The 25,672-nt window shown below is 43.4% G+C and overlaps 1 protein-coding gene across 1 annotated transcript in view; it reads left to right on the top strand.

Annotated features, from left to right (window-relative positions):
* The window catches only part of LOC126481912 (locomotion-related protein Hikaru genki-like), a 321,675-nt gene that overhangs the window by 155,411 nt on the left and 140,592 nt on the right, over positions 1 to 25,672 (top strand). The window contains exon 6 of the mRNA XM_050105871.1: positions 1,521 to 1,655. Coding sequence (XP_049961828.1) covers positions 1,521 to 1,655 — 135 coding nt within the window. The remainder of the gene's footprint in view (positions 1 to 1,520; positions 1,656 to 25,672) is intronic.

The following is a 25,672-nucleotide window of genomic DNA, read 5'->3' as shown; positions in this document are numbered from 1 at the left end:
TAGCCACCATAACTGTAATGTCGAGTGTGAGTGCGTTCTGGACGTTGTTAGGGTCGATATTGTAGTCTAATAAACAATAACTCCAACACTACAAATGTTGTTCTTAAAAACTGTTGAATATGAGTCATGTACGTTTTATTATCTATTATATAGCCATGAGCATAAAATTTTTTTTAAGCTGGAGTTAGGGTAAGGGATGGGTACTAGGCACACAATAACAGCTGTTAATCATTCTCTGTTTACGTGTATGTGAGTTCTTCAGACCTATCAAAATAATTTCCGCTGCCAGTAACTAAATTTGTAACCACTAAACACAATTTAAAGAAAACAAAAGGAGGCATACAGGCCTACACGAAACACACTGTTATTTTAATATCGATCTGACTACCGTACGCACATCTAGCATTCATATTTATTTGCTCTTCTCCAGAAAAAAATAAATAAAAAACTATCCCAGTCCCCAGATAAAACCAAGTTTTACAGGAGGTTTTCCTTGGTTGTGAAGCAAATCCTGGGAATCCAAACAATTTTTTCCCATCAGGGAGCCACACTGCTCCAATACCAGTTCTCTGGAATGTTGTTGTTGTTGGGGTCTTAAGTGGAAAGACTGGTTTGATACAGCTCTCCGTGCTACTCTATCGTCTGCAAGCGTCTTTTACGCCGAGTAACTGCTGCAACCTACTTCCGTCTGCATATGCATACTCTTTTCATCTCTTGGTGTCCCTCTACGACTTTAACTCCCCTCCCCCTTCCCAAGCTTCGCTCCACTGCTAAACTGGTGACCCACCGATGCCTCAGAACGCGTCCTACCAACCGATCCCTTCTTCTAGTCAAGTTGAACCACATATTCCTCATCTCACCAATTCTACCCATCTACCCACCTAATCTTCAGTATTATGTAGCTTCTATTCTCGTCTTGTCTAAACTGTTTATTTCCCATTTTCCACTTCCATACATGGCTACGCTCCACAAAAATACTTTCAGAAAGGGTTTCCTGACATATCTGTACTAGATTTTAACAAATATCTCTTCTACAGAAACGCTTTTCTTGTCATTACCAGTCTACACTTTATACTCTCCCTACTTCGACCATCATCCTTTATTTTTCTTCCCAAATACCAAAACTCATTTATTACTTTAAGTGTCTAATTTCCTAACCTCATTCCCTCAGCTCATCTGATTTAATTCGACCCATTCCATTATCCTCGTTTTGCTTTTGTTGATGTTCATCTTGTGCCCTAAATTCAAGATATTGCCCATTTCGTTCAACTGCCCTTCCGAGTCCTTTACGTTTTTGGAATAAGGCTGCGGAAACTTGACCCCCTACAAAATACCAAGATTACAAATGGACATCCTTTCCCATTAGCGGCTGTTATTCCACGAGCACAAATCACTATCCACCGAGAACATGTTGATGATGCTGGTGGTATAACGCGAGATGTAGCTTCATTAGCAATAAGTGATTACTGCTTGTTGTAGTTGCGTAACAGCGCCATGAGGGGTGTGGTACCTGTTGCCAGGTTGGGCGATAGCGGCGGAGGAGCGCGAGTGGAAGTACCGGCTGTCCATCTACTACAGCAAGCCGCAGGACACGGGCGTCTACACGTGCGCCACGCCGCGGGGCATCACCAACAGCATCGCCGTCCACGTCGCAGGTGAGTCGCGGCAGCCCTGCGCCTGCGCGCTCTATCCTGTCCTCGTATTCTTCCTGGCGTGCTATTTTGTTTCCAAGCTACTCGCTCCAATACATTTCCTGGCCGCTCTATGGAGCCTCTAGTCATCCCAATGCCTTTTGTACTTTAATATCCCCTACACATGTTTACTACATCATTAAGAATTTATTAGATATTTTTAATATTCTGTAATTAAATTATCAATATCTTGTTGTATGAAATGTCACGTAAGCTACAGTGAAGTTACTTAGCTGATGAGCCTCGTAACTGCTTCTAAGTAAGCGCCAGAAAAAGCGATTGAATGGAAGGGCTTGATCTCGGGTAATTTAAAACAACATTCATTATTAAAAGGAACAACCTATTATTTGACACTCACAATTTATGAGCACTAACAATAACCATTATGGTCTAAAAGTTAAAAATTACAGAAAGTATATACAGCCACGTCGGTTGCAAAAAAAATTGTCAAATGACCACGGTTTCGATGGCACTAGGGCAATCTTCATCAGAATAAAAAAAAAAAAAAAAAACATGGAATGTATGTAATCACTAAAATATGGTTCATATGATTCTGAGCACTATGGGACATCTGAGGTCATCAGCCCCTTGACATAGAACTATTTAAACCGAACAAACTTAAGTACATCACACACATCTATGTCTGAGGCAGGAATCGAACCTGCGACCGTAGCAGCAGCGCGGTTAAGGAATGAAGCGCCTAGAACCACTCAGTAAAATAAATATACATTGTTAAAGAATCCATGGATAAAAGCAGCCTTTAAGGTTCAAATAACTGAAAGAATCACAGAAACAGTCCTACGATTACGAGTCTTAAAACTAGAAAAATACTTAATCCTTCTTTAATTGTGCCAACAGAGCTGTCCAAAAATACTAATCTGCAGAAGATGCGCAGGATAACATTCTTGAAATGATAACTGACCCTTCCAGTAGATTTTCTGGCTGTACCCAAACATTAAAATTCTGGTCTAAACTGGCCGATACCACTGAAGACCAGCTGTGATTGCAAAACAAAACTCATTTCTGAGACAGGTCAAAGCACAGCAACAGTGCAATCCTTATCAAGCCTCTAATAACAAATGTACGCCGAGGAGCACCTCTAGTACAGTAAAAAGACTTAGTTAATATATAAGAATTATTCAATACTAGATTCGATACGAAATAGAGGATAGAATGGGCAGCTTTCAAGAAAGTCGATTAAAATAAGCAACAAATGATGGAAAGTGATCAGCTTCAAAATTTACTCCCTAACTTTGATCATTAATGTGACAATAGTTCATTAACAACCTTAAAGGCCAAATTAAGAGAAAAATATATTCATCAGTCTTGGTCTAAGTACTAGCTGGACCGTCAGTCTGTTAGGAATTATACTTATCAGCAAATAATATGTACAATTGTAGCGTACTTCAAAAATGTGTTGCCTTAGCGCCACAATAAGCGAGTGAGAACGATTTCATGTAATACATAATTATGCTCCATGTGATGGCTTGCTAATCAAAATTATGTACTCAAAACAAACACTCTAATAATATTAGGGCTACGAACTAGCACTAGGCTTCAGAGGAAGTCAAACATCTAAACTGAAATAAACTTCTTTCAAATAGCCAAATGCACATACAGGCCTGATACTTTTAATATCAAAATTGTTTACAGTTTTCATGCTTACAACCACCCAATACACGGGCGGGCACAAACAAACACATTTCCAAAGCGTTGAACACCTAACTGGACCGTGCTCCAACACGCAGCGACTCTTTGCGGCGCTCGAAAGAAAACAACTAAAGCTAACGGAAGTTTTAATATCAGAAAAAAAGGAAAATGGCAGCACACAGTTTACTCTCAATAAGACAGAAAGAGCTTCTTTCTGATCAAGATGAAGTTTACGCTAGCTCAACAGGCAGCTAAAATAACACCCAAAAGGAAGTGAGCTGCAAATTTTTTATTTTTCCTTTTCTTCCTTTTTAAAAGAAGCTGAAAAGCTACTCTATGAATCACACAATGAACAGCACCACAAGTAAATGCAGAATCAACTGCAAAACATGGAGTGAGAAGTTGCTCACACATAATCTGCCAACTTCCCATTACGAAACGCTTGCCTCTCCAGTTTAGCCAAGAAGTAAATCATTGACCAAGGCAAAGATGGAACCAAACTATGTTTCACAGCATGGTAACGCTGAAGAATGCACAACTGCATGACCACCACGAGCCCCGGCACATCACATTACGACCAAGCAAAAGACAAATCCAACCGCGCAGCCTTACGGAGGAGCACTCTGTCTCTACTCACTTCGTGTCCACTCTCTCCCCCTTCCCCCCGTACTCGTCACAACGCTCTTGCCGCCGCGGCGCGCTACCTATCTGACTCGAACAGCTGAAAACCAAAGAGCGCGACCTTATCGAAAACAGAATTTATACCAGGCGCCACGGCTCAATTGATGGCTTCTCTCAAAACGCGTGTGTTTTAATGTAAGAAGTGGAACTATCTTACCTGCAGAAAATAATAAGATATTCCAATACTGCAGCCTATATTTTACCATAAACCTTGTTAGTCACCTTGAAAAGGTCGTTTTCATATATACTGAAGAGCCAAGAAGCTGGTACACGTGCTTAATATCATCTAGAGCCCCTGCGAGCACGCAAAAGTGCCGCAGCATGACATAGCATTGAACTCGAATAATGTCTGAAGTAATGCTAGAGGGAACTGATGCCATGAATGTTGCAGAGCTCTCCTAAATCCGTAAGAGTACGAGTGGGTGGAGATGTCTTCTGAACAGCACGTTGCAAGGCATTCCAGATACGCTCAATAATGTTCAAGTCTGGGGAATATGGTGGCCAGCGGAAGTGTTTAAAATCAGAAGAATGTTCCTGGATTCACTCTGTAGCAATTCTGGACGTGTGAGATGTCGCATTGTCCTGCTGGAATTGCCCAAGTCTGTCGGACTGCCCAATGGACATGTATGGATGCAGGTGATCAGACAGGATCCTTACGTACGTGTCACCTGTCGGAGTCGTATCTGGATGTATAGGGGTCCCATATCACTCCAACTGCGCGCGCCGCACACCAGTACAGACCCTCCACCAGCTTGAACAGTTCATGAGGCTGTCTCCATATCAGTACACGTCCATCCGCTCGATACAATCTGAAACGAGACTCGTCCGACCAGCCAACATGTTTTCAGTCATCAGCAGCACAATGTCAGTGTTGACAGGCCCAGTCGAGGCTTCGTCATCAAGGGTACACGAGTAGACCTTCGGCTTCGGAAGCCCATATCGATGATGTTTCGTTGAATAGTTTGCACGCTGACGCTTGTTGATGCACCAGCATTGAAAAATGCAATAATCTGTGGAAGGGTTGCACTTCTGTCACGCCGAACGATTCTCTTCAATTGTCGTAGGTCCCGTTATTGAAGGATCTTTTTCAGCCGCAGCGATATCGGAGATTTAATGTATTACCGGATTCGTGAAATTCACGGTACACTCGTGAAATGGTCGTACGAGAAAGTCCCCCCTTGATCGCTACCTCGGAGATGCTGTGTCCCATAGCTTGTGCACCGACTATAACACCACGTTCAAACTCGCATAAATCATGATAACCTGGCATTGCAGCAACAGTAACCGATCTAATAACTGCACCCGGCACTTGATGTCTTACACAGGCGTTGCCGACCGCAGCGCCTTATTCTGCCTGTTTACATATCTCTGTAATCACAATTGTTATAGTGAAGCCTAACGGAGAAACTTTTACACTTTTTTCCTTTTTCTTGGAATTTAATAGCTGTTTCTCTGCAAATGAGCAGTCACTAATAACAACAATACATGAAATTTAGTACTGCACAAGAATTGATTACAAAAACATGGTTTAAATTGCTCTGAGCACTATGGGACTTAACATCTGAGGTCATCAATTCCCTAGAACTTAGGACTACTTAACCCTAACTAACCTAAGGACATTACATACATCCATGCCCGAGGCAGGATTCGAACCTGTGACCGTAGCAGTCACACGGAGACCTGACTACATTGTTAGAATTAAACCGTGAGGGCAAATCAGATAATGAAACAGAATATTCGAAATTATTAAGCGATTATATTGATAAGAATTTAAACTGAAAATCGCATGTTACAAATCTTATAAAACAGATAGACTCTGTAGCTTTTGACTTACGGAGAAGGAAATGCGAAAACGTCTGTTTAAGGTTAATATCTTCGTTTACTAACGTCATATGGTTTAATGTTCTGGGGTAGCTCGTACTTAGAAATAAATTGTTTGACTCTCTTTTTTCGTTTTGAGAAGACATAGGGAGAGCTCTGTTTTACTTCCAAACGAAGTTAAGTTACAATTAAACAAATTTGAAATACAAATGTGTACAAAACAATGACCGATTACAATCATATAAATAGTCAACATATTTCTAAAACTGACCTATTCCACAAGAGAACGAAAGGTGCAGCTTTGATCCTCGGAACAAACATATTAAAGAATAACTAACTCTATTAAAAATGGTGATATGTTGCCAAACTTATTAAAATTGGATTTTAGTACTTGCACACACAACACTAACTAGTATTAATAAAGTATTTAAAAGGCAAACAACAGACACTGTAGCTGTAAAAATGAAGTATGTATGACGGGAATAGTGGATACGTTAAGAGCTCCTATCGGGAATTGATCATTTGCTATATGATTTGTGAAATGGTCACTGCTCAAAACTGGAACTACTAAAACACTAAGAAGCACATGCGCACACACGTATACGGAAGTGCCCCCGCGCGTACCCACCCACACACACGCGCAGGCACAAGGCCCCCCCCCCCCCACCATCCACACACACACAGACACTCGCCTGTACCAACGGTGTTGTCCGAAAGTGATAATTGTATTCTCACGTGACAAAAATATCTATGTTAATGTTCTCTAGGAATGGGTAAGAGATTATTTATTTGTTTTTTATTTCCTTTATTTTGTCTTACGTACTAATTCTTCGTCACGTATCAATATTGAAAGGCTGCATGGACTGCGCAATTGTCATTCCAAGCATATGAAAAAATCTCAGTTTATTTTAGATGCGTTAGTAGTGAACTGGATATTAAATTGTTCCTATTCGTCAGAAACACACTTCACTGCTATCATCTTCATGTGTGATACCTTACCCACATATTGAGATACTGTCTGGTTTTGGGTACCTTCTGTAACATATTCTAGGTTTGCCAAGAAAGTAATGCACCGCATTTTTTTCTTCAACAATTCTTTATTGGACATAATGAGAATTTCGGCCTTCTATGGCCTTCCTCCAGCGCAAAACACGGTGTGTATGTCCTATCGGCACCAATCCTTCTCCTGGTGGCGGACACATTGCGTCACTGTGTGAATCACATGTCTGGTTTTGGGTATCTCTTGTAACATATACTAGGTTTTCCCAGAAAGTAATGCACCGCATTTTTTTCTTCAACAATTCTTTATTGAACGTAACGAGAATTACGCCCTTCTATGGCCTTCCTCCAGCGCGAAACAAGGTGTGTATGTCCTATCGGCACCAATCCTTCTCCTGGTGGCGGAGCCAGTGCGTCACTGTGTGAATCACATGTCTGGTTTTGGGTATCTTTTGTAACATATACTAGGTTTGCCCAGAAAGTAATGCACCGCAGTTTTTCCTTCAACAATTCTTTATTGAACGTAATGAGAATTACGCCCTTCTATGGCCTTCCTCCAGCGCGAAACAAGGTGTGTATGTCCTATCGGCACCAATCCTTCTCCTGGTGGCGGAGCCAGTGCGTCACTGTGTGAATCACATGTCTGGTTTTGGGTATCTTTTGTAACATATACTAGGTTTGCCCAGGAAGTAATGCACCGCATTTTTTTCTTCAACAATTCTTTATTGAACGTAATGAGAATTACGCCCTTCTATGGCCTTCCTCCAGCGCGAAACAAGGTGTGTATGTCCTATCGGCACCAATCATTCTCCTGGTGGCAGAGCCAGTGCGTCACTGTGTGAATCACATGCCAGGTTTAGGGTATCTTTTGTAACTTATACTAGGTTTGGACAGAAAGTAATGCACCGCATTTTTTTCTTCAACAATGCTTTATTGAACTTAACGAGAATTACGCCCTTCTATGGCCTTCCTCCAGCGCGAAACAAGGTGTGTATATCCTATCGGCATCAATCCTTCTCCTGGTGGCGGAACCAGAGCGCCACTGTGTGAATCACATGTCAGGTTTAGGGTATCTCTTGTAACTTATACTAGGTTTGGCCAGAAAGTAATCCACCGCATTTTTTTCTTCAACAATTCTTTATTGAACGTAATGAGAATTACGCCCTTCTATGGCCTTCCTCCAGCGCGAAACAAGGTGTGTATGTCCTATCGGCACCAATCATTCTCCTGGTGGCAGAGCCAGTGCGTCACTGTGTGAATCACATGTCAGGTTTAGGGTATCTTTTGTAACTTATACTAGGTTTGCCCAGGAAGTAATGCACCGCATTTTTTTCTTCAACAATTCTTTATTGAACGTAATGAGAATTACGCCCTTCTATGGCCTTCCTCCAGCGCGAAACAAGGTGTGTATGTCCTATCGGCACCAATCATTCTCCTGGTGGCAGAGCCAGTGCGTCACTGTGTGAATCACATGTCAGGTTTTGGGTATCTTTTGTAACATATACTTGGTTTGCCCAGAAAGTAATGCACCGCATTTTTTTCTTCAACAATTCTTTATTGAACGTATTGAGAATTACGCCCTTCTAGGGCCTTCCTCCAGCGCGAAACAAGGTGTGTATGTCCTATCGGCACCAATCCTTCTCCTGGTGGCGGAGCCAGTGCGTCACTGTGTGAATCACATGTCTGGTTTTGGGTATCTTTTGTAACATATACTAGGTTTGCCCAGGAAGTAATGAACCGCATTTTTTTCTTCAACAATTCTTTATTGAACGTAATGAGAATTACGCCCTTCTATGGCCTTCCTCCAGCGCGAAACAAGGTGTGTATGTCCTATCGGCACCAATCATTCTCCTGGTGGCAGAGCCAGTGCGTCACTGTGTGAATCACATGTCAGGTTTAGGGTATCTTTTGTAACTTATACTAGGTTTGGACAGAAAGTAATGCACCGCATTTTTTTCTTCAACAATTCTTTATTGAACGTAACGAGAATTACGCCCTTCTATGGCCTTCCTCCAGCGCGAAACAAGGTGTGTATATCCTATCGGCATCAATCCTTCTCCTGGTGGCGGAACCAGAGCGCCACTGTGTGAATCACATCTCAGGTTTAGGGTATCTTTTGTAACTTATACTAGGTTTGGGCAGAAAGTAATCCACCGCATTTTTTTCTTCAACAATTCTTTATTGAACGTAATGAGAATTACGCCCTTCTATGGCCTTCCTCCAGCGCGAAACAAGGTGTGTATGTCCTATCGGCACCAATCATTCTCCTGGTGGCAGAGCCAGTGCGTCACTGTGTGAATCACATGTCAGGTTTAGGGTATCTTTTGTAACTTATACTAGGTTTGCCCAGGAAGTAATGCACCGCATTTTTTTCTTCAACAATTCTGGATATTAAATTGTTCCTATTCGTCAGAAACACACTTCACTGCTATCATCTTCATGTGTGATACCTTACCCACATATTGAGATACTGTCTGGTTTTGGGTACCTTCTGTAACATATTCTAGCTTTGCCAAGAAAGTAATGCACCTCCTGGTGGAGGAGCCAGTGCGTCACTGTGTGAATCACGTAATGAGAATTACGCCCTTCTATGGCCTTCCTCCAGCGAGAAACAAGGTGTGTATGTCCTATCGGCACCAATCATTCTCCTGGTGGCAGAGCCAGTGCGTCACTGTGTGAATCACATGTCAGGTTTAGGGTATCTTTTGTAACTTATACTAGGTTTGCCCAGGAAGTAATGCACCGCATTTTTTTCTTCAACAATTCTGGATATTAAATTGTTCCTATTCGTCAGAAACACACTTCACTGCTATCATCTTCATGTGTGATACCTTACCCACATATTGAGATACTGTCTGGTTTTGGGTACCTTCTGTAACATATTCTAGGTTTGCCAAGAAAGTAATGCACCGCATTTTTTTCTTCAACAATTCTTTATTGGACATAATGAGAATTACGGCCTTCTATGGCCTTCCTCCAGCGCAAAACACGGTGTGTATGTCCTATCGGCACCAATCCTTCTCCTGGTGGCGGACACATTGCGTCACTGTGTGAATCACATGTCTGGTTTTGGGTATCTCTTGTAACATATACTAGGTTTTCCCAGAAAGTAATGCACCGCATTTTTTTCTTCAACAATTCTTTATTGAACGTAACGAGAATTACGCCCTTCTATGGCCTTCCTCCAGCGCGAAACAAGGTGTGTATGTCCTATCGGCACCAATCCTTCTCCTGGTGGCGGAGCCAGTGCGTCACTGTGTGAATCACATGTCTGGTTTTGGGTATCTTTTGTAACATATACTAGGTTTGCCCAGAAAGTAATGCACCGCAGTTTTTCCTTCAACAATTCTTTATTGAACGTAATGAGAATTACGCCCTTCTATGGCCTTCCTCCAGCGCGAAACAAGGTGTGTATGTCCTATCGGCACCAATCATTCTCCTGGTGGCGGAGCCAGTGCGTCACTGTGTGAATCACATGTCTGGTTTTGGGTATCTCTTGTAACATATACTAGGTTTGCCCAGAAAGTAATGCACCGCATTTTTTCCTTCAACAATTCTTTATTGAACGTAATGAGAATTACGCCCTTCTATGGCCTTCCTCCAGCGCGAAACAAGGTGTGTATGTCCTATCGGCACCAATCCTTCTCCTGGTGGCGGAGCCAGTGCGTCACTGTGTGAATCACATGTCTGGTTTTGGGTATCTTTTGTAACATATACTAGGTTTGCCCAGGAAGTAATGCACCGCATTTTTTTCTTCAACAATTCTTTATTGAACGTAATGAGAATTACGCCCTTCTATGGCCTTCCTCCAGCGCGAAACAAGGTGTGTATGTCCTATCGGCACCAATCATTCTCCTGGTGGCAGAGCCAGTGCGTCACTGTGTGAATCACATGCCAGGTTTAGGGTATCTTTTGTAACTTATACTAGGTTTGGACAGAAAGTAATGCACCGCATTTTTTTCTTCAACAATGCTTTATTGAACTTAACGAGAATTACGCCCTTCTATGGCCTTCCTCCAGCGCGAAACAAGGTGTGTATATCCTATCGGCATCAATCCTTCTCCTGGTGGCGGAACCAGAGCGCCACTGTGTGAATCACATGTCAGGTTTAGGGTATCTCTTGTAACTTATACTAGGTTTGGCCAGAAAGTAATCCACCGCATTTTTTTCTTCAACAATTCTTTATTGAACGTAATGAGAATTACGCCCTTCTATGGCCTTCCTCCAGCGCGAAACAAGGTGTGTATGTCCTATCGGCACCAATCATTCTCCTGGTGGCAGAGCCAGTGTGTCACTGTGTGAATCACATGTCAGGTTTAGGGTATCTTTTGTAACTTATACTAGGTTTGCCCAGGAAGTAATGCACCGCATTTTTTTCTTCAACAATTCTTTATTGAACGTAATGAGAATTACGCCCTTCTATGGCCTTCCTCCAGCGCGAAACAAGGTGTGTATGTCCTATCGGCACCAATCATTCTCCTGGTGGCAGAGCCAGTGCGTCACTGTGTGAATCACATGTCTGGTTTTGGGTATCTTTTGTAACATATACTAGGTTTGCCCAGGAAGTAATGCACCGCATTTTTTTCTTCAACAATTCTTTATTGAACGTAATGAGAATTACGCCCTTCTATGGCCTTCCTCCAGCGCGAAACAAGGTGTGTATGTCCTATCGGCACCAATCATTCTCCTGGTGGCAGAGCCAGTGCGTCACTGTGTGAATCACATGTCAGGTTTAGGGTATCTTTTGTAACTTATACTAGGTTTGGACAGAAAGTAATGCACCGCATTTTTTTCTTCAACAATTCTTTATTGAACGTAACGAGAATTACACCCTTCTATGGCCTTCCTCCAGCGCGAAACAAGGTGTGTATATCCTATCGGCATCAATCCTTCTCCTGGTGGCGGAACCAGAGCGCCACTGTGTGAATCACATCTCAGGTTTAGGGTATCTTTTGTAACTTATACTAGGTTTGGGCAGAAAGTAATCCACCGCATTTTTTTCTTCAACAATTCTTTATTGAACGTAATGAGAATTACGCCCTTCTATGGCCTTCCTCCAGCGCGAAACAAGGTGTGTATGTCCTATCGGCACCAATCATTCTCCTGGTGGCAGAGCCAGTGCGTCACTGTGTGAATCACATGTCAGGTTTAGGGTATCTTTTGTAACTTATACTAGGTTTGCCCAGGAAGTAATGCACCGCATTTTTTTCTTCAACAATTCTGGATATTAAATTGTTCCTATTCGTCAGAAACACACTTCACTGCTATCATCTTCATGTGTGATACCTTACCCACATATTGAGATACTGTCTGGTTTTGGGTACCTTCTGTAACATATTCTAGCTTTGCCAAGAAAGTAATGCACCTCCTGGTGGAGGAGCCAGTGCGTCACTGTGTGAATCACGTAATGAGAATTACGCCCTTCTATGGCCTTCCTCCAGCGAGAAACAAGGTGTGTATGTCCTATCGGCACCAATCATTCTCCTGGTGGCAGAGCCAGTGCGTCACTGTGTGAATCACATGTCAGGTTTAGGGTATCTTTTGTAACTTATACTAGGTTTGCCCAGGAAGTAATGCACCGCATTTTTTTCTTCAACAATTCTGGATATTAAATTGTTCCTATTCGTCAGAAACACACTTCACTGCTATCATCTTCATGTGTGATACCTTACCCACATATTGAGATACTGTCTGGTTTTGGGTACCTTCTGTAACATATTCTAGGTTTGCCAAGAAAGTAATGCACCTCCTGGTGGAGGAGCCAGTGCGTCACTGTGTGAATCACGTAATGAGAATTACGCCCTTCTATGGCCTTCCTCCAGCGAGAAACAAGGTGTGTATGTCCTATAGGCACCAATCATTCTCCTGGTGGCAGAGCCAGTGCGTCACTGTGTGAATCACATGTCAGGTTTAGGGTATCTTTTGTAACTTATACTAGGTTTGCCCAGGAAGTAATGCACCGCATTTTTTTCTTCAACAATTCTGGATATTAAATTGTTCCTATTCGTCAGAAACACACTTCACTGCTATCATCTTCATGTGTGATACCTTACCCACATATTGAGATACTGTCTGGTTTTGGGTACCTTCTGTAACATATTCTAGGTTTGCCAAGAAAGTAATGCACCTCCTGGTGGAGGAGCCAGTGCGTCACTGTGTGAATCACGTAATGAGAATTACGCCCTTCTATGGCCTTCCTCCAGCGAGAAACAAGGTGTGTATGTCCTATCGGCACCAATCATTCTCCTGGTGGCAGAGCCAGTGCGTCACTGTGTGAATCACATGTCAGGTTTAGGGTATCTTTTGTAACTTATACTAGGTTTGCCCAGGAAGTAATGCACCGCATTTTTTTCTTCAACAATTCTTTATTGAACGTAATGAGAATTACGCCCTTCTATGGCCTTCCTCCAGCGCGAAACAAGGTGTGTATGTCCTATCGGCACCAATCATTCTCCTGGTGGCAGAGCCAGTGCGTCACTGTGTGAATCACATGTCAGGTTTTGGGTATCTTTTGTAACATATACTTGGTTTGCCCAGAAAGTAATGCACCGCATTTTTTTCTTCAACAATTCTTTATTGAACGTATTGAGAATTACGCCCTTCTAGGGCCTTCCTCCAGCGCGAAACAAGGTGTGTATGTCCTATCGGCACCAATCCTTCTCCTGGTGGCGGAGCCAGTGCGTCACTGTGTGAATCACATGTCTGGTTTTGGGTATCTTTTGTAACATATACTAGGTTTGCCCAGGAAGTAATGCACCGCATTTTTTTCTTCAACAATTCTTTATTGAACGTAATGAGAATTACGCCCTTCTATGGCCTTCCTCCAGCGCGAAACAAGGTGTGTATGTCCTATCGGCACCAATCATTCTCCTGGTGGCAGAGCCAGTGCGTCACTGTGTGAATCACATGTCAGGTTTAGGGTATCTTTTGTAACTTATACTAGGTTTGGACAGAAAGTAATGCACCGCATTTTTTTCTTCAACAATTCTTTATTGAACGTAACGAGAATTACGCCCTTCTATGGCCTTCCTCCAGCGCGAAACAAGGTGTGTATATCCTATCGGCATCAATCCTTCTCCTGGTGGCGGAACCAGAGCGCCACTGTGTGAATCACATCTCAGGTTTAGGGTATCTTTTGTAACTTATACTAGGTTTGGGCAGAAAGTAATCCACCGCATTTTTTTCTTCAACAATTCTTTATTGAACGTAATGAGAATTACGCCCTTCTATGGCCTTCCTCCAGCGCGAAACAAGGTGTGTATGTCCTATCGGCACCAATCATTCTCCTGGTGGCAGAGCCAGTGCGTCACTGTGTGAATCACATGTCAGGTTTAGGGTATCTTTTGTAACTTATACTAGGTTTGCCCAGGAAGTAATGCACCGCATTTTTTTCTTCAACAATTCTGGATATTAAATTGTTCCTATTCGTCAGAAACACACTTCACTGCTATCATCTTCATGTGTGATACCTTACCCACATATTGAGATACTGTCTGGTTTTGGGTACCTTCTGTAACATATTCTAGGTTTGCCAAGAAAGTAATGCACCTCCTGGTGGAGGAGCCAGTGCGTCACTGTGTGAATCACGTAATGAGAATTACGCCCTTCTATGGCCTTCCTCCAGCGAGAAACAAGGTGTGTATGTCCTATCGGCACCAATCATTCTCCTGGTGGCAGAGCCAGTGCGTCACTGTGTGAATCACATGTCAGGTTTAGGGTATCTTTTGTAACTTATACTAGGTTTGCCCAGGAAGTAATGCACCGCATTTTTTTCTTCAACAATTCTGGATATTAAATTGTTGATATTCGTCAGAAACACACTTCACTGCTATCATCTTCATGTGTGATACCTTACCCACATATTGAGATACTGTCTGGTTTTGGGTACCTTCTGTAACATATTCTAGGTTTGCCAAGAAAGTAATGCACCTCCTGGTGGAGGAGCCAGTGCGTCACTGTGTGAATCACGTAATGAGAATTACGCCCTTCTATGGCCTTCCTCCAGCGAGAAACAAGGTGTGTATGTCCTATAGGCACCAATCATTCTCCTGGTGGCAGAGCCAGTGCGTCACTGTGTGAATCACATGTCAGGTTTAGGGTATCTTTTGTAACTTATACTAGGTTTGCTCAGGAAGTAATGCACCGCATTTTTTTCTTCAACAATTCTGGATATTAAATTGTTCCTATTCGTCAGAAACACACTTCACTGCTATCATCTTCATGTGTGATACCTTACCCACATATTGAGATACTGTCTGGTTTTGGGTACCTTCTGTAACATATTCTAGGTTTGCCAAGAAAGTAATGCACCTCCTGGTGGAGGAGCCAGTGCGTCACTGTGTGAATCACGTAATGAGAATTACGCCCTTCTATGGCCTTCCTCCAGCGAGAAACAAGGTGTGTATGTCCTATCGGCACCAATCATTCTCCTGGTGGCAGAGCCAGTGCGTCACTGTGTGAATCACATGTCAGGTTTAGGGTATCTTTTGTAACTTATACTAGGTTTGCCCAGGAAGTAATGCACCGCATTTTTTTCTTCAACAATTCTTTATTGAACGTAATGAGAATTACGCCCTTCTATGGCCTTCCTCCAGCGAGAAACAAGGTGTGTATGTCCTATCGGCACCAATCCTTCTCCTGGTGGTGGAGCCAGTGCGTCACTGTGTGAATCACATGTCTGGTTTTGCGTATCATTTGTTACATATACTTGGTTTGCCCAGAAAGTAATGCACCGCATTTTTTTCTTCAACAATTCTTTATTGAACGTATTGAGAATTACGCCCTTCTAGGGCCTTCCTCCAGCGCGAAACAAGGTGTGTATGTCCTATCGGCACCAATCCTTCTCCTGGTGGTGGAGACAGTGCATCACTGTGTGAGTCACATGTATGGTTTTGGGTATCTTTTGGAACATATACTAGGTTTGCCCAGAAAGTAATGCACCGAATTTTTTTCTTCAACAATTCTTTATTGAACGTAATGAGAATCACGCCCTTCTATGGCCTTCCTCCAGCGAGAAACAAGGTGTGTATGTCCTATCGGCACCAATCCTTCTCCTGGTGGTGGAGCCAGTGCGTCACTGTGTGAATCACATGTCTGGTTTTGCGTATCTTTTGTTACATATACTTGGTTTGCCCAGAAAGTAATGCACCGCATTTTTTTCTTCAACAATTCTTTATTGAACGTATTGAGAATTACGCCCTTCTAGGGCCTTCCTCCAGCGCGAAACAAGGTGTGTATGTCCTATCGGCACCAATCCTTCTCCTGGTGGTGGAGACAGTGCATCACTGTGAGAGTCACATGTATGGTTTTGGGTATCTTTTGGAACATATACTAGGTTTGCCCAGAAAGTAATGCACCGAATTTTTTCCTTCAACAATTCTTTATTGAACGTAATGAGAATTACGCCCTTCTATGGCCTTCCTCCAGCGCGAAACAAGGTGTGTATGTCCCATCGGCACCAATCCTTCTCCTGGTGGCGGAACCAGTGCGTCACTGTGTGAATCACATGTCTGGTTTTGGGTAACTTTTGTAACATACAGGGTGTGGTAGATAAGTAATGAGGCTCAGTCTAGAAAAACAAATTTATTGATCCAATTTGTACAAAACGTTAATATTCTTCTTGGGCGTCGACACAACGTTTGCAGCGCGTTTTCCAAGCTTCATAGGCCCCACTGTAGTCCGTTTGAGTTATCCCAGTTAGTGCCTTCGTGACAGCACGTTGGATGTTCGGAATATCGTCGAAACGATGACCCTTCAGACATCTTTTGACCTTCGGAAATGGGAAGAAATCAGGAGGACTGAAGTCAGGGCTGTATGGTGGCTGTGGCAAAACTTCAACTCCAATTCGGGTCAAGTAGGAGGTCACGAGGAACGCTGTGTGCGCCGGAGCGTTGTCGTGGTGGAGACGCCAGCGTTGAGCAAGGTCCTGTCGCTTCCGTTTGACGGCTCGGTGCAATCGCTGAAGGACTTCTTTGTAGATTTCGGCATTGACAGTCTTCCTCTGAGGGACAAACTCTTTGTGAATTAACCCCCGCTTGTCGAAAAACACAATCAGCATTGTCTTGATGCTGACTTTGACATTCTTGCTTTCTTCGGCCGCGGGGATGCCGGTGTGTGCCACTCCGAGCTCTGGGCTTTCGTCTCCGGGTCGTACTGGAATGTCCACGATTCGTCGCCTGTTACTACGTTGTCTAAAAAGTGTGGATTATTTTCCAAATCATTCAACATCTCACGGCAAACGTCCAGTCGTTGTTGCTTTTGTTCGGCGGTGAGCACTCGGGGAACCAATTTTGCGCAAACTTTGCTCATCATCAAATCTTGCGTAACAATTTGGTGAACCGTAAATTTATTCATGGAGACCTCATCGGCGATCATTTTGAGACTTAAACAACGGTCGAAGTCCAGGAGTTCTTTCACTTTGGCCACCGTTTCATCCACACGACTCGTTGAAGGGCGTCCAGATCGTTCCATGTCTTCAACGGATTCCCTCCCGTTTTTAAATTCATTAAACCACCGGAACACTTGAGCTCCTGATAGGGAGTCTTCTTTGTAGGCCACCGTAATCATAGCAAAAGTTTCCGAAGCAGTTTTGCCCAAGCGAAAACAAAATTTGATTGCATACCGCTGTTCTATCGAGCGATCCATCTTCAGCGTTTTCACAAGTGTCACGGGCACACAAACAACGTCATACGAGAAACTCGACCCTCACTGCACCAGAGCTCCGACGCGACTGCAAACCGGTTCTATTGTTAGCTCAGATACCCCACCACGTGACGTACAGGTGGAGACCGCCCAGCGAGCGACTGGGGCGCCGCGCGGCGGCCAGTCTCATTACTTATCTACCACACCCTGTATACTAGGTTTGCCCAGAAAGTAATGCACCGCATATTTTTCTTCAACAATTCTTAATTGATCGTAACGAGAATTACGCCCTTCTATGGCCTTCCTCCAGCGCGAAACAAGGTGTGTATGTCCTATCGGCACCAATCCTTCTCCTGGTGGCGGAGCCAGTGCGTCACTGTGTGAATAACATGTCTGGTTTTGGGTATCTTTTGTAACATATACTAGGTTTGCCCAGAAGGTAACGCACCGCATTTTTTTCTTCAACAATTCTTTATTGAACGTAACGAGAATTACGCCCTTCTATGGCCTTCCTCCAGCGCGAAAAAAGGTGTGTATGTCCTATCGGCACCAATCCTTCTCCTGGTGGCGGAGCCAGTGGGTCACTGTGTGAATCACATGTCTGGTTTTGGGTATCTTTTGTAACATATACTAGGTTTGCCCAGAAAGTACTGCACCGCTCTTTTTTCTTCAACAATTCTTCATTGAACGTAATGAGAATTACGCCCTTCTATGGCCTTCCTCCAGCGCGAAACAAGGTGTGTATGTCCTATAGGCACCAATCCTTCTCCTGGTGGCGGAGCCATTGCGTCACTGTGTGAATCACATGTCTGGTTTTGGGAATCTTTTGTAACATATACTATGTTTGTCCAGAAAGTAATGCACCGTATTTTTATCTTCAACAATTCTTTATAGAACGTAATGAGAATTACGCCCCTCTATGGCCTTCCTACAGCGCGATACAGGGTGTGTATATCCTATAGGCACCAATCCTTCTCCTGGTGGCGGAGCCAGTGGGTCACTGTGTGAATCACATGTTTGGTTTTGGGTATCTTTTGCAACATATACTAGGTTTGCCCAGAAAGTACTGCACCGCTCTTTTTTCTTCAACAATTCTTCATTGAACGTAATGAGAATTACGCCCTTCTATGGCCGTCCTCCAGCGCGAAACAAGGTGTGTATGTCCTATGGGCACCAATCCTTCTCCTGGTGGTGGAGCCAGTGCGTCACTGTGTGAATCACATATCTGGTTTTCGGTATCTTTTGTGACATATACTAGGTTTGCCCAGAAAGTAATGCACCGCATTATTTTCTTCAACAATTCTTAATAGAATGTAATGAGAATTACGCCCTTCTATGGCCTTCCTCCAGCGCGAAACAAGGTGTGTATGCCCCATAGGCACCAATCCTTCACCTAGGGGCGGAGCCAGTGCGTCACTGTGTGAATCACATGTCTGGTTTTGGGTGTCTTTTGTAACATATACTATGTTTGTCCAGAAAGTAATGCACCCCATTTTTTTCCTCAACAATTCTTTATTGAACGTAATGAGAATTACGCCCTTCTATGGCGTTCCTCCAGCGCGAAACAAGGTATGTATGTCCTATCGGCACCAATCCTTCTCCTGGTAGGTGGAGCCAGTGCGTCACTGTGTGAATCACATGTCTGGTTTTGGGTATTTCTGTAACTTATACTAGGTTTGCCCAGAAAGTAATGCACCGCATTTTTTTCTTCAACAACTCTTTATTGCACTTAATGAGAATTACGCCCTTCTATGGCATTCCTATAGCGCGAAACAAGGTGTGTATGTCCTACAGGCACCAATCCTTCTCCTGGTGGCGGAGCCAGTGCGTCACTGTGTGAATCACATGTCTGGTTTTGGTATCTTATGTAACATATGTTAGGTTTGCCCAGAAAGTAATGCTCCGCATTTATTTCTTCAACAATTCTTTATTGAACGTAACGTGAATTACGCCCTTTTGTGGCCGTCCTCCATCGCGAAACAAGGTGTGTATGTCCTATGGGCACCAATCCTTCTCCTGGTAGCGGAGCCAGTGCGTCACTGTGTGAATCACATGCCTGGTTTTGGGTATCTTTTGTAACATATACTAGGTTTGCCCAGAAAGTAATGCACCGCATTATTTTCTTCAACAATTCTTAACTGTACGTAATCAGAATTACGCCCTTGTATGGCCTTCCTCCAGCGCGAAACAAGGTGTGTATGTCCTATCGGCACCAATCCATCTCCTGGTGGCGGAGCCAGTGCGTCACTGTGTGAATCACATGTCTGGCTTTGGGTATCTTTTGTAACATATACTAGGTTTGCCCAGAAATTAATGCACCGCATTTTTTTCATCAACAATTATTTATTGAACGTAATGAGAATTACGCCCTTCAATGGCCCTCCTCCAGTGCGAAACAAGGTGTGTATGTCCCATAGGCACCAATCATTCCCCTTGTGGCGGAGCCAGTGCGTCACTGCGTGAATCACATGTCTGATTTTGGGTGTGTTTTGTAACATATACTATGTTTGCCCAGAACGTAATGCACCGCATTTTTTTCTTCAACAATTTTTTATTGAACGTAATGAGAATTACGCTCTTCTATGGCCTTCCTCCAGCGCGAAACAAGGTGTGTATGTCCTAAAGGCACCAATCCTCCCCCTGGTGGCGGAGCCAGTGCGTCACTGTGTGAATCACATGTCTGGCTTTGGGTATCTTTTGTAACATATACTAGGTTTGCCCAGAATGTAATGCACCAAATTTTTTTCTTCAACAATTCTTAATTGAACGTAATGAGAATTACGCCCTTCTATGGCCTTCCTCCAGCGCGAAACATGGTGTGTATGTCCAATAGGCACCAATCCTTCTCCTGGTGGCAGAGCCAATGCGTCACTGTGTAAATCAGATGCCTGGCTTTGGGTATCTATAGTAACATATACTAGGATTGCCCAAAACGTAATGCACCGCATTTTTTTCTTCAACAATTATTTATCGAACGTAATGAGAATTACGCCCTTCTATGGCCTTCCTCCAGCGCGAAACAAGGTGTGTATGTCCAATAGGCACCAATCCTTCTCCTGGTGGCGGAGCCAGTGCGTCACTGTGTGAATCACATGTCTGGTTTTGGGTATCTTTTGTAACAGATACTTGGTTTGCCCAGAAAGTAACGCACCGCATTTTCATCTTCAACAATTATTTATTGTACGTAATGAGAATTACACCTTTCTATGGCCTTCCTCCAGCGCGAAACAAGGTGTGTATGTCCTATTGGCACCAATTCATCTTCTGGTGGCGGAGCCAGTGCGTCACTGTGTGAATCACATGTCTGGTTTTGGGTATCTTTTGTATATATATACTAGATTTGCCCAGAAAGTAATGCACCGCATTTTTTTCTTCAACAATTCTTTATTGAACGTAATGCGAATTACGCCCTTCTAAGGCCTTCCTCCAGCGCGAAACAAGGTGTGTATGCCCCATAGGCACCAATCCTTCACCTAGTGGCGGAGCCAGTGCGTCACTGTGTGAATCACATGTCTGGTTTTGGGTATCTTTTGTAACATATACTAGGTTTGCCCAGAATGTAATGCACCGCATTTTTTCCTTCAACAATTCTTAATTGAACGTAATGAGAATTACGCCCTTCTATGGCCTTCCTCCAGCGCGAAACATGGTCTGTATGTCCTATCGGCACCAATCCTTCTCCTGGTGGCGGAGCCAGTGCGCCACTGTGTGAATCAGATGTCTGGTTTTGGGTATCTTTTGTAACATATACTAGGTTTGCCCAAAAAGTAATGCACCGCATTTTTTTCTACAACCATTATTTATTGAACATAATGAGAATTACGCCCTTCAATGGCTTTCTTCCAGCGCGAAACAAGGTGTGTATGTCGTATAGGCACCAATCCTTCTCCTGGTGGCGGAGCCAGTGCGTCACTGTGTGAATCAGATGTCTGGTTTTGGGTATCTTTTGTAACATATACTTGGTTTTTCCAGAAAGTAATGCACCGCATTTTCTTCTTCAACAATTTTTTATTGAACGTAATGAGAATCACGCCTTTCTATGGCCTTCCTCCAGCGCGAAACAAGGTGTGTATGTCCTATGGGCACCAATCCATCACCTGGTGGCGGAGCCAGTGCGTCACTGTGTGAATCACATGTCTGGTTTTGGGTATCTTTTGTAACATATACTAGGTTTGCCCAGAAAGTAATGCACCGCATTTATTCTTTAACATTTCTTTATTGAACGTAATGAGAATTACGCCCTTCTATGGTCCTCCTCCAGCGCGAAACAGGGTGTGTATGTCCTATCGGCACCAATCCTTCTCCTTGTGGTGGAGCCAGTGCGTCACTGTGTGAATCACATGTCTGGTTTTGGGTATCTTTTGTAACATATACTAGGTTTGCCCAGAATGTAATGCACCGCATTTTTTTCTACAACCATTATTTATTGAACATAATGAGAATTACGCCCTTCAATGGCTTTCCTCCAGCGCGAAACAAGGTGTGTATGTCGTATAGGCACCAATCCTTCTCCTGGTGGCGGGGCCAGTGCGTCACTGTGTGAATCAGATGTCTGGTTTTGGGTATCTTTTGTAACATATACTTGGTTTTTGCAGAAAGTAACGCACCGCATTTTCTTCTTCAACAATTTTTTATTGAACGTAATGAGAATCACGCCTTTCTATGGCCTTCCTCCAGCGCGAAACAAGGTGTGTATGTCCTATGGGCACCAATCCATCACCTGGTGGCGGAGCCAGTGCGTCACTGTGTGAATCACATGTCTGGTTTTGGGTATCTTTTGCAACATATACTAGGTTTGCCCAGAATGTAATGCACCGCATTTATTTTTTAACATTTCTTTATTGAACGTAATGAGAATTACGCCCTTCTATGGCCTTCCTCCAGCGCGAAACAAGGTGTGTATGCCCCATAGGCACCAATCCTTCACCTAGGGGCGGAGCCAGTGCGTCACTGTGTGAATCACATGTCTGGTTTAGGGTATCTTTTGTAACATATACTAGGTTTGCCCAGAATGTAATGCACCGCATTCTTTCCTTCAACAATTCTTAATTGAACGTAATGAGAATTACACCCTTCTATGGCCTTCCTCCAGCGCTAAACAGGGTGAGTATGTCCTATCGGCACGAATCCTTCTCCTGGTGGCGGAGCCAGTGCGTCCCTGTGTGAATCACATGTTTGGTTTTGGGTATCGTTGGTAATATATACAAGGTTTGCGCAGAAAGTAAGGCCCCGCTTCTTTTTCTTCAACAATTCTTCACTGAACGTAATGAGAATTACGCCCTTCTATGGCCCTCCTCCAGCGCGAAACAAGGTGTGTATGTCCTATCGGCACCAATCCTTCTCCTGGTGGTGGAACCAGTGCGTCACTGTGTGAATCACATGTCTGGTTTTGGGTATCTTTTATAACATATACTAGGTTTGTCCAGAAAGTAATGCACCGCATTTTTTTCTTCAACAATTCTTTATTGAACGTAATGAGAATTACACCCTTCTATGGCCTTCTTCCAGCGCTAAACAGGGTGAGTATGTCCTATCGGCACGAATCCTTCTGGTGGCGGAGCCAGTGCGTCCCTGTGTGAATCACATGTTAGGTTTTGGGTATCTTTTGCAACATATACTAGGTTTGCCAGAAAGTAATGTACCGCATTTTTTTCTTCAACAATTCTTTATTGAACGTAATGAGAATTACGCCCTTCTATGGCCTTCCTCCAGCGCGAAACAAGGTGTGTATGTCCTATAGGCACCAATCCTTCTCCTGGTGGCGGAGCCAGTGCGTCACTGTGAGAATCTCATGTTTGGTTTTGGATATCTTTTGTAACATATACTGGGTTTGCCCAAAAAGTAATGCACCGCATTATTTTCTTCAACAATTCTTAATTGAACGTAATGAGAAATACGCCTTTCTATGGCCTTCCTCCAGCGCGAAACAAGGTGTGTATGTCCTATAGGCACTAATCCTTCTCCCGGTGGCGGAGCCAGTGCGTCACTGTGTGAATCACATGTCTGGTTTTGGGTATCTTTTGTAACACATACTAGGTTTGCCCAGAGTGTAATGCACAGCATTTTTTTCTTCAACAATTCTTTATTGAACGTAATGAGAATTACGCCCTTCTATGGCCTTCCTCCAGCGCGAAACATGGTGAGTATGTCCTATCGGCACCAATCCTTCTCCTGGTGGCGGAGCCAGTGCGTCACTGTGTGAATCAGATGTCTGGTTTTGGGTATCTTTTGTAACATATACTAGGTTTGCCCAAAAAAGTAATGGACCCCTTTTTTTTTCTTCAACAATTATTTATTGAACGTAATGAGAATTACGCCCCATCAATGGCTTTCTTCCAGCGCGAAACATTGTGTGTATGTCCTATAGGCACCAATCCTTCTGCTGGTAGCGGAGCCAGTGCGTCACTGTGTGAATCAGATGTCTGGTTTTGAGAATCTTTTGTAACATATACTTGGTTTGCCCAGAAGGTAACGCACCGCATTTTCTTCTTCAACAATTATTTGTTGAACGTAATGAGAATTGCGCCCTTCTATGGCCTTCCTCCAGCGCGAAACAAGGTGTGTATGTCCTATAGGCACCAATCCATCTCCTGGTGGCTCAGCCAGTGCGTCACTGTGTGAATCAGATGTCTGGTTTTGGGTATCTTTAATAACATATACTAGGTTTGCCCAGAAAGTAATTCACCGCATTTATTTTTCAACATTTCTTTATTGAACGTAATGAGAATTAAACCCTTCTATGGTCTTCCTCCAGCGCGAAACAAGGTGTGTATGTCCTGAGAATCACATGTTTGGTTTTGGGTATCTTTTGTAACATATACTGGGTTTGTCCAGAAAGTAATGCACCGCATTATTTTCTTCAACAATTCTTAATTGAACGTAATGAGAATTACGCCTTTCTATGGCCTTCCTCCAGGGCGAAACAAGGTGTGTATGTCCTATCGGCACCAATCCTTCTCCTGGTGGCGGAGCCAGTGCGTCACTGTGTGAATCAGATGTCTGGTTTTGGGTATCTTTTGTAACATATACTAGGTTTGCCCAAAAAAGTAATGGACCCCTTTTTTTTTCTTCAACAATTATTTATTGAACGTAATGAGAATTACGCCCCATCAATGGCTTTCTTCCAGCGCGAAACATTGTGTGTATGTCCTATAGGCACCAATCCTTCTCCTGGTAGCGGAGCCAGTGCGTCACTGTGTGAATCAGATGTCTGGTTTTGAGAATCTTTTGTAACATATACTTGGTTTGCCCAGAAGGTAACGCACCGCATTTTCTTCTTCAACAATTATTTGTTGAACGTAATGAGAATTGCGCCCTTCTATGGCCTTCCTCCAGCGCGAAACAAGGTGTGTATGTCCTATAGGCACCAATCCATCTCCTGGTGGCTCAGCCAGTGCGTCACTGTGTGAATCAGATGTCTGGTTTTGGGTATCTTTAATAACATATACTAGGTTTGCCCAGAAAGTAATTCACCGCATTTATTTTTCAACATTTCTTTACTGAACGTAATGAGAATTAAACCCTTCTATGGTCTTCCTCCAGCGCGAAACAAGGTGTGTATGTCCTGAGAATCACATGTTTGGTTTTGGGTATCTTTTGTAACATATACTGGGTTTGCCCAGAAAGTAATGCACCGCATTATTTTCTTCAACAATTCTTAATTGAACGTAATGAGAATTACGCCTTTCTATGGCCTTCCTCCAGGGCGAAACAAGGTGTGTATGTCCTATCGGCACCAATCCTTCTCCTGGTGGCGGAGCCAGTGCGTCACTGTGTGAATCAGATGTCTGGTTTTGGGTATCTTTTGTAACATATACTAGGTTTGCTCAAAAAAGTAATGGACCCTTTTTTTTTTCTTCAACAATTATTTATTGAACGTAATGAGAATTACGCCCCATCAATGGCTTTCTTCCAGCTTGAAACATTGTGTGTATGTCCTATAGGCACCAATCCTTCTCCTGGTAGCGGAGCCAGTGCGTCACTGTGTGAATCAGATGTCTGGTTTTGAGAATCTTTTGTAACATATACTTGGTTTGCCCAGAAGGTAACGCACCGCATTTTCTTCTTCAACAATTATTTGTTGAACGTAATGAGATTTGCGCCCTTCTATCTCCTTCCTCCAGCGCGAAACAAGGTGTGTATGTCCTATAGGCACCAATCCATCTCCTGGTGGCTCAGCCAGTGCGTCA

The sequence above is a fragment of the Schistocerca serialis genome, chromosome 5 (assembly GCF_023864345.2).
Source record: "Schistocerca serialis cubense isolate TAMUIC-IGC-003099 chromosome 5, iqSchSeri2.2, whole genome shotgun sequence".
Classification (NCBI taxonomy): Eukaryota; Metazoa; Arthropoda; class Insecta; order Orthoptera; family Acrididae; genus Schistocerca; species Schistocerca serialis.
This window is presented reverse-complemented; position numbering and strand designations above follow the sequence as displayed.